This window comes from Eumetopias jubatus, unplaced genomic scaffold, assembly GCF_037043125.1.
Source record: "Eumetopias jubatus isolate StellerSeaLion01/CBP00866 unplaced genomic scaffold, mEumJub1_p1.0 scaffold_4, whole genome shotgun sequence".
Classification (NCBI taxonomy): Eukaryota; Metazoa; Chordata; class Mammalia; order Carnivora; family Otariidae; genus Eumetopias; species Eumetopias jubatus.
This window is the reverse complement of record NW_028274810.1, coordinates 182,771,374-182,781,955: the sequence shown is the minus strand read 5'-3', so window position 1 is coordinate 182,781,955 and position 10,582 is coordinate 182,771,374. Positions and strand designations below refer to the sequence as shown.

At 36.9% G+C, this 10,582-nt stretch overlaps 1 protein-coding gene across 1 annotated transcript; it reads left to right on the top strand.

Moving 5' to 3' along the window:
• Positions 1 to 203: 203 nt before the first annotated feature.
• Positions 204 to 9,507, top strand: LOC114220939 (oxygen-regulated protein 1). The gene is made up of 3 exons (XM_028119029.1): positions 204 to 830; positions 1,732 to 1,903; positions 3,869 to 9,507. Exons 1-3 carry the CDS (start codon positions 204 to 206, stop codon positions 9,505 to 9,507), a joined length of 6,438 nt encoding a protein of 2,145 aa, XP_027974830.1.
• The last annotated feature ends 1,075 nt before the right edge of the window (positions 9,508 to 10,582 follow it).

The following is a 10,582-nucleotide window of genomic DNA, read 5'->3' as shown; positions in this document are numbered from 1 at the left end:
ACTTATGTCCTTTTATTGTAAACCCCTTACAATTATCATTCAAAATAGGCAAGAATAACAAATGAATAAATGAATGAATGAAATGCTAGGAATAGCCTAGATACCTACAACTGTAATTAGATTGCAGTTGCATTATCATGTATTCTTTATGGTGCTGTCATTGTGAGATGAATAATTTTTTCCCCCTCTAGTTCTCAGCCAAAATGAGCGAAACTTCTTCCACTAGTTTTTCCATGATTCATCGGACTTCTTCTGAAGGTCAAGTTCCTTCCCCTCGCCACCTGAGCGTCATGCATCCTGTTGTGGCCAAAAAGATCAGCTTCTATAAGAGCGGAGACCCGCAATTTGGTGGGGTCAAGGTGGTGGTCAACCCTCGTTCCTTCAAGACATTTGATGCTTTGCTGGATAATTTATCAAGGAAGGTGCCCTTACCTTTTGGGGTGAGAAACATCAGCACCCCTCGGGGAAGACACAGCATCACACGCCTGGAGGAGCTAGAGGACGGCGAGTCGTACCTGTGCTCTCACCGCAGGAAGGTGCAGCCAGTGGATCTTGACAAGGCCCGCCGGCGCCCACAACCCTGGCACAGCAGCCGGGCCATCAGTGTGCAGGCGCACCACTCCCCTCCAACTGGCGCAGCTGCCGCTGCCGCTCCCGGCATGCTGCGCGCCGCGCGAAGGCTCTTGGTCTTTAGAAATGGTGACCCAAAGATGAGGCGTATGGTGGTTATGAACAGAAGGGTTGCGCAGAGCTTCCAGGCCTTTCTGCAGCACCTGACGGAGGTTATGCGGTTCCCGGTGACCAAACTGTACGCGACGGACGGAAGGAAGGTGAGTGTTCGGGGGTTTCTCACATCTGAGCTCACGTCGTGTGGGACATGGATGGAGGCCCCAGAGAAAGGAAGGCTTCGCGTGCGTGCGTGTGTGTGTGTGTGTGTGTGTGTGTGTGTATGTGTATTCCTACCCGCGTGGGAGGGCGCTAGCTCACCTGGGTGGGTGGCCCCACTGTTCTCTGGTTGGAATCTGAAGAAGCCACTGCCAAGAGGGGCTCTTTTTAATCTCACACTCCCTCCCCCGTTCTGCCTTCCTTGAGCACGGAGTTGTATAATCTGTTGGCACAGAATGCAATCGCGACAATATTTCTTGAAAAGCCATGGCCAAGAGTGATATTGTTAGGTAGAGAAAGCATTTTTTTCTGCCATCCATGCTGGGGGGTGGGTGGGGGAACAGGGGAGAGCTTCCCCTGCAGCTGTCAGCGTGTCCACCAGGCCCTTTCTCAGCTGTCTCAGGGTAGACGTTTGGCTACAGCTGGATATTTTGGTGGGGAAGGCAGAGGCAAGACTGCACACCTTTTAAAGATTTCTTAAGTTATGGCAGAAGACTGATCTCTCTTCAGGTAGTATACAGGTTGAATAAAGATGTTGGTCTAGCCACCCCCACCTTGATACTTGGTAACTTTGTATACATTATTGGTGCCTAATGAACACTTGGTGATTATCCCTTTCAAGGCCTGAATTGATTCCACTCACTACAAAATTATTATATGGAAAGGGGGCGCTTGGTTGACTGAGTCCACCTGACTCTTGATATCGGGGTTGTGAGTTCAGAGCCCCACATTGGTTATAGAGATTACTTAAAAATTAATAATAAAATCTTAAAAAAATTATCATACAGAAAGAACAAAAACTTCATGTTGCTCATGTAAGGACCTTAACTCTTTGGTTTCTTCTAGGTTCCCAGTCTGCAGGCCGTGATCCTCAGCTCTGGAGTTGTGGTAGCAGCAGGAAGGGAGCCATTTAAACCAGGAAATTATGACATCCAGAAGTACTTGCTTTCTGCAAGATTACCAGGGATCTCTCATCATTTATACTCCAAGGGAAGTGCTAGGTCAGAAGGCAGAAAGAGTAAGTCCCTTAAATATGTAGCTCTTATTTTTAGCCCTGAGTTGTGTTTTTTTTTCTTTTAACCACAACATTCAAAGAAAAAAAAAAACAAAACCAAACCATGCTTAAAATGGCCAATTTCTTTTGTCACTTGAGAAAAAATGAGGGGATCAAAAACATTCTAAACTGGAATTGGTTATATGTATAGTTGGAAAGAGTCATAGAGATTGTATTTTTTTTTTTTTAGATTTTTTCAAATTAGTCAATGATTAAATTGAGGGGTTATGCCTTTATTTATGTGTGTGGGGGGCATATAATACCTAGATAAAAAATAAAAATACCAGCATTTCTTGATTTGGAGGGGAATTCTATGGAATTTGTATAAGTGACATCTAGTAGTTATAAAGTTTTCTCCAAATAGTACCATGCAGCATCATAGCTGAGCTCAGCAGGTTAGTTGAGTGACTGTGCTTTTAAAAATCTCTAAGTGCATATGAACTGTACCTTCTGAAGTTATTCCAGTAAAAATCACAGCCCTTGGATCCTTTTTTTTATTTATTAAAAAAGTTCACGTAGTCAGTTCATGCTGGTTAATAATAATCTAGGTTGATAATTCCTTAGGAAATGCTGCACAATATAGCATAATCCTTTGGGTAGGGAAGAAGGAGGGCTTGTTGATGCCCAAGAGTATAGGATGGGCTATAAATTCTCTATGCAGGCATGGAATTGTAGTATTCATTGTGCTCAGTATTTTAAGCTCATTATTCTTTGTGCACAGTGTTTTAGCTCTGTGCTGAGGAGTTGATTGCCACTTACAGTTAAATTTTGGTTTTTATTTAGACGTGGAATAATAAACCCTTTAAGTAGTATTAATCCCTCTACTTATTGCTAAAGTGGGTGAAACTCATCTACTATGGATATACTCAATAGATATCTATTAATGTTTCTATTTTGTAGGCATTAGCTGCCAAATATCTGTTAAGCACGTGGTAGTACTGTTTCACTGTGCTTATTTTACTAAAATGATTTTATTATTTTGTGTGATATGGGTTGTGAATATGATTTTTGATGGAGTTAGGGAATCTGAGGGCTTTGTTAAATATTTAAAAAATTTTAAGTGAGGCCTTTTCATTTGTAATTTTGGTAAATGTATACCAAAAATAAGAGAAAATATTTCCAGGTTTGAACTCTGAAATGTTGAAGGTGTTTAACTGATGCCAAGTATATATAAATCTATACAAACTACTAATAAGAATTTGATTGAGTTTAAGAAGCTAGAGTACTAAAGTTATCTTTAGAGACAGACAATAAAAATATAACTAGATATGTTGGTCTGTTGTCTAGCTCTGTTCTCTTTTGTGCCCTATATTACATCAAATGTACTAATTATACAAAGTGAATGCTAAATTAATAATTATTACTCAATTAATGTTGACTTCTAAGTAAATTCTAAAAATGTTTTAACTTTCAAAATATTTTAGATGTCTTTCTTAGATATGCACAGACAGGAAAATGAATATCACTGTAAATTATTACTTACTTTGTTTGCATAGATAGGCAGCACTTAGACTCCAGTTTCAGTACTAGTAAACAAAACAATAAAACAAAATCCCGCAAAAATCTTTTTATTTTTGCTAGAATCCTTAGCAATTTCTACTTGATACTTTCCTTATTAAAATTGCCTAATTAAACTCACAAAAATTAAAATTCTGTGAATTTCTTGATTGAAGTAAGATTACAGGTTTTCTTTTTGAGAGTAGCTTGTAGAAATGTACCAGATATTATAGTGAATTCAAATAACCAATGAATACATAGAGGTGAGAAACATATTAATATCTTACTATGAAATTTAGAAAATATGGTATTTTTCATACTAATTATTTATTTTTCTTTTCTTTCTTTGCTGCCTCTTCTATTGGATATTTAAAACTTCTCTGTCTTCTACATTTTGATGTGGGGCATCTTTTACTCTTAAAATCTTGAAAGTGAGTACACATGTGCCTTCAAGTACAAAGTCCCAGATTTATTCTGTTTCTTCTGACAAAATGCATAATATTGATTGCTACTCAGACCATTCTTTTGCTTCAGAAAATTACTTGGCCTTAGATAAAAATGATTCTCAGAATTTATTGATATATCCTTCTGAAGATGATATTGAGAAATCAATTATTTTTAATCAAGATGGTACCATGACAGTTGAGATGAAAGTTCGATTTAAGATAAAAGAGGAGGAAACCATAAAATGGACCACCGTCAGTAGAGCAAGTCTTTCTCATAACAATGAAAAGAATGAGGTAGGCAGTTTTCTGGGAAGGAGAGATGATCGGTCTTCTGGTTTAAAAATTGCAGCATGCTCATTGTCTGCAGATGTCTCATCTCTAGAGAAAGACAGTAATCAAGAGGGCAGTTTGGCAGAGGACATAAACACTCAAATGACAGATCAAGACACTGAAACTTGCACTTTTGCCAGTAGGCAGAATGCTGCTATGGATACAAACATCATCCAGGAGACTATGGATCAAGCAAAGCATCATTTTTATAGGCCCCCTACACCTGGACCAAGAAGAGCGAGACAAAAGAAATCTGTGAGAGGGAGTGTGACCTTGGTATCTGAAACTGAAGTTCAAGAGGAAATGATCTTTAGTGAAGAGAGGGAAGATGGGAAAAACAAATCTGAATATCATATGTTCACACATTCTTGCAGTAAAATGTCATCAGTATCTAACAAACCAGTGCTTGTTCAGATCAATAACAATGAGCAGATGGAGTCATCTTTAGAAAGAAAAAAGGAAAGCAGGCTGCTCAAGTCAGGTGCAATACATGCTGGTGTTGTAGAAATTACAAGTCAGAGGATGTTAGAGATGTCTCATAATAATGGCTTGCCACAGACTATATCAGAAAACTCAATTGTGGAGGAAGGTATAGTTGATAGTGGAAGACCAGGCAACAAAACTAGTATCAAAAACTTAAGACCTTGTGGTGACACCAGTGATAGATTCAGTCCTATTTTGGCAGATACAACTCATTCTTTAAGTAACAACTCTGGAGCTGACAGAACTATTTCTGAGACCTCAGCTTCAATAAGGTCTTCCACTGTCACCACAAGAATTGACAGACTACGTAATGAATTTGCTCAGTGTGGTTTAACAAAATTTCCAGCAAATGAAAAGCAGATTTCATCATCTGTTGCCAGCAAAAAGAAGATGAAATCTCAGCAACAAATGATAAATTCCAGGTATCAGGATGGAAAGATTGCAACCAAAGGAATTCTTAGTAAAAGTAAGAGAATAAACACAGGAGGTAGAATTACACAGGAAGTCATATTGGAGGATTCAGACAGTTCCCTTAAAGGAGGAATACTTTGTGAGGAAGATCTCCATGTAAGTGATATGGTAATTGAATCAAATTATTGTTGTTCCAAAAGTAATCTCAATCCCATGAATTCCAAGAATTTCCATGTAAATAAGTTAAATACTCTTCAGAATCCTAAGAAGTTTCAAGGACTTTTAGCCAAAAGGAAGTCCAGACCAGTAAGTTTAGGAGGACCTACAAAAAGAGAAATTGGTCAAGACAATAAAGTATTTCCCCATAATGACTTGAGGTGTTACAAAAATAATTTTGAAGATCAAAATTTATTTCATGTTTTTAACTTCCTTGAGCAAAAACTCAGTGCTTTTTGTGGACCACAGGCTCAAGCAGAAATAGCATCTTGGTATTTGAGAGGAATGACCAAGAAAAGTTTAGTTTCAAAAGTTAATAATTCACACATAACTTTAAAAACTCAGAAAAAACAAAAAGGGGATAAGTTGAAATTAAGTACTATTGTAAGTAAACAACATGTTACAACCAGGGCAAATTCCTTAGCTTCTTTGAAAAAAGCTGTTTTTCCTGAGGATATTAGCCATCATTCAGTTCAAAATTATATACAGAGATGGTTGCAGAGCATAAAACCGCATTCAGCTCCGCAACCTAGAAAATCAGCTCTAATACACAAAAAAGAAAGGAGTGTGGTAAGTCGTAACAACAGTGGTTTTGCAGGAACTAATTCCCACACAAGTTCTGGAAAAGGAAATAATTTTGTTATGGAAAGTAATAAACACATAACTAAAAGTGCCAGTTCGACAGAAAATCTAGACAAAAAGGTGGGTAAATCTTTTAACAAAGGTAACGGTGAAGAACTTTCTAAAGATCTCTGTGAGAATCAAGTTGAATCTCTGAATGATGCTTGCTTTCTTCCCTTGCATGAAAATTGTGCTTTGTCACAGTCATCTATCGATGATCATAATACTAAAATCCAGTTATGTGCTGAAAAATTAGGACCAGAGGTAAGCCTTATTTACCAAGAAATAAATCTCGCTACAAAAAGGCACAGTGTAGAGGCTGCTATTCAAGTAGATCTTATGGAAGAAAACACTCCAAAAGACCTTTTACCAGTCTTGTTGCTTCGCCAACTGCAAGCTTTAGTTCCTAGTATTCATAAGACTCAGAATGGAATTATTCAAATGCCAGGTTCACTTGCAGATGTTCCCTTCCCTTCCCCAATAGGTAAGTCCTATACTAATGTCCTTCTAGCTTGGCTTCTGGTGCTCAGCTTAAAGGGAAGTATAAATAGCTTCTGCCAAGGTGATGCTCACAAGACTACCAACAGAGCTTCAGAAATACTTGGATTATTGGAGGTTCTAAAGCATACTGCCATCACGGAGGAAGCTGATGATTTGAAGGCTGCTGTTGCCAATTTAGTGGAATCAACCACAAATCACTTTGGACTCACTGAGAAAGAACAAGACATGGTTCCAAGAGGACTTTCTGCAAATTGTTCCACACCCAACACTCAGAGAGTTCCTAAGTGCATTGAAAATGAAAAGACACAGAAAATCTCCTTTTTAGATGGAGGCTACTCTGCCAGTGAGGACTGTGGTCCTGAAGTCTGTGTTTCAGAGTTGACTTGTTCTTCATGTCACATGTGCACTGTGAATAAGACCTATCCTCCAAAAGAGACTTGTAACCTCAGTGACATTTTTTCCCCTAGTGATGGCTCTACCATTGATCAGACTTCCGTGAATAAGGCTTGTTTCCTAGGAGAGGTCTGTTCACTTACTGATGTTCTGTCTTCCCATAAGGCTTGTGTTCCTGATGAAAACCATAGTTATGAGGCAACTTGCCCAGCTGATGAGACCTACATTCCCAACAAAGTCTGCAATGCCAGTGACTTTTTAAATTCCAAAGAAAACACATGGGCTGATAATTTGGAATTGACTGAAGAATTAGAAAGGAATGATGAAGTTCAGAAAGACTTAAATATTTTGGCAGACCCTGGGTGTAAACATGGCTTTAATGTATTGGTGTCACCCCAAAATACCAGCAATTTAAGCCACTGTGGCTTTACCATAAATGAAACTGAACCGGAAATTGATAAGGGACATAGTTCTGTAGCTGAATTTAAAAATTGTTCATTAAAGAAATTTCAGGGTAAAAATGCATCTACATCCTCTGATAAGGAAGACTCAAAGACTTCTGAAGAACCAGGCTCAATAACCAATAGCATGACATCAAGTGAAAGAAACATTTCAGAATTGGAATCTTTTGAAGAATTAGAAAACCAGGACAGTGATATCTTTCATACAAAGGTAAATGCAGGAGAGCAGGCCACTGAAGAATTGATCCAAAAAGAGTTAGAGACCAGTAAAAATTTGGAATTAATAGAAGTCTCCAGCAGGAACATTACAGAAGAAGAAAAAAGAAATGGTGTAATTTGTGAGGCAATCAATAGGAAGCTGGCAATACCACCATCTTTAGTGTTTTGCTATGATTCTAAGCAAAATACTGAAAAGGAACTCAATGAAGGAGAAACTAAAATGAGAGTAAAAATGATGGTGAAACACATGGAAATTGGAAGTTATTCAGAGTCCTCTCTTGATTTTAAAAATAGTTTCACAAGACCAGTGATTTCTGATGGGTCAGAATTTAGACTAGACAGTGAGAATGAGCAGCCATATAAAACATCCAGTGATGGCCCCAATAGCAGTTGTGAGGAGATTGCCCAAGAGAAAGAATACAATAAAGGATTTGTTAAAAGGACAATAGAAAAACTTTACAGTAAAGGAGAAATTATTAAACCATCTTTTTTTTCTGGGTCTGTGCATAGATCTCAAGTTTGTCCTTACAATTCTATGGAGTTTCAGTGTGCGAGGAAAGTAGGTCTTTATGATTCTGAAGGTCAGTCATTTGGGTCTTCTAAACAGGTATCTAGTAGTTCATCTATGTTGCAGAAATTTCCAGAAGGTCAAGATAAATGTGACTTTAATGATGTGAGGGCCAGTTATCATGGGGGAGACATTGTAGGACATAGTACAAAACAAAATGATTGTAACAGAATCGTTAAAGACCTAGAGGAAGGAGTACTGATTGATAAAGGAAAGTGGCTCCTGAAAGAAAATCATTTGTTAAGAGTATCATCTCCTGAAAATTCTGGCTTATATGGCAATGCAGACACCACATCGGTGGATACTCTGCTTAATAACAGCAATGAGGTACCATATTCACATTTTGGAAATTTGGCTGAGCTATCCTCTTCAGAATTGGAGGAACTGACTCAACCCCTTGAAGTGAAATGCAGTTATTTTAACATGCCTCATTGTAGTGACTCCGAACCTTTTTGTGAGGATTTGCTAGATGTTCAAAATAAAACTTGTGCCAAGGAGAGAATACCAGATCATCATGCAGAGGAGAAGGCTAGTCATAAGTCAGAAAGAGTATGCACATCAGTCACTCATGTCTTTACATCTGCTGGTAACAAAGTCCATCCTGTCTCTGATGATACTATTGAAAACCAACCATTGCCTGGTAATAATGTAATTCGTGCTGCACTTCAGGAAGGTGACTCTCTGGATAAGCTCTATGCTATTTGTGGCCAGCACTGCCCTATACTAACTGTTATCATCCAACCTATAAATGAGGAAGACCGAGGATTTGTATATTGCAAAGATTCTGATATTGAAAATTTCTTGGGTCTCCATTTATGGATGAAAATACACCCATATTTACTACAGTCAAACAAAACCATGTTCAGAGATGAGAACAATAAAGCAAGTGGTAGAAAAGCATTTATTGATAATGCCATTGATGATACATTTGATCAGCTTTATTTTAATAAGACATTTGACTTGATGGATAAAAGAAAATTAAGAAAATTAAAAGGAATTAACTCTTTGAGCTTAGAGGAAGAAAATAATTTAAAGAAATTTCAATTATATTTAAATAAGTTTTGTGTGAATTTCTTGGACACATCATTGTTGGTTTTGGATGATTTGAATTCAAATACACAGGACCTCACCAATCAGACAAATGAAATCTTTGAAATAGTTGATGAGAATAACAACTTACTAAATAGCAGACTTCAGAATTCATTAACAAATCTCAATCAGGTAGTAAGAGAAAATAGCAACTATCATTACTCCTTTGAAATGCGTGGTCAAACCTGCCTATTTTACCAAGTTGAGACATCCTTAAATATTAGCAACAGAAATGTATTAGAAATATTTTATATATTTGAGGATGAAAATCTTTTTATTTGGGAAGAGGAAAGCCAAATTGATCTTGAAAACAGTGATGAACAAGACTTATAATTTTAATATCAGCACAGCCTTTTTAAATCAGTGTGTTTTTTCCTCATAATGAGATGAAACACATGGGATGGATGTAGACTAGATAACCTCTAAAAATTTCACACTTTAAAATGACCTTATTCTAGAAAGTTTGCACTTGGATAATCTGATTTGACTTTCATTATTCGTCTGTTCTTCATTTTTCCAAAAATTACAGACTCAGTTTTTATTCTGTTATTTTTGAAATTTCTGTGTGTTTTCCCCTGAACATATGTAATTTCCTGGAACTGTGATTTTTTTTTTTTTTAGGACATCATAAAAGTTCCTAAGGACAGGAATTCTTTTTTCTCCCTTTTTATGTTGTTCATTTTAGTGCAAAATATGTATTGATGAATAAATGGAATAGACATAGTCTCAAAGTGTACTTACTAATTTTAACTCCAATTTAATAAAGGTATGAAGATAAGATCTCCACAACAATCTCATAAGTTTCTTGTTCCAAATGTGTTGAATCTAGTTTCCTCAGAACATCTATCTAATGAACTCACAAGCATTTCCAAGGGACAGGATTCACTGTTTTTCCTCATGATTAGAAAAAGATGCTTTACTACTATGCTGCCTCTTCGTACTTTGCCTAGAAATTACAATCTTTTAAACAGTAGTAAAATGTCAAGAAATCCAAATAGGTCAGAAAAAAAAAAGGAAAAACTTAAGGCATGCTCTGTGAAGAAAAATTAAAGGAGCTGGAATGATTTGGGAAAGAAAATTTAAAATTTAAAATTCTCAAAATTGAAGAAAAACTGCTGTGTAGAAGAACTTGACATTTTTTGTATGTTCAACTGCATTGATAAAAACTTAATTAGATATAAGGAAAAACATATTGCCTAGGAGAATAAATACATTTGATTAGACTATAAATTGCCTGTTTTGAATCCTTGTGGTATTTTGCCTGGGATTTATCCAGGGAACCTTTTAAGATTCCTCCCACTTCATGACTATATCACAGACTATATTGATGGTATAGAAACAAGTCTTGTAACATTGAAATCTATGTCTCTTGTCTGGAATGGACTTAAAGTAGAACAATTAATTTTTT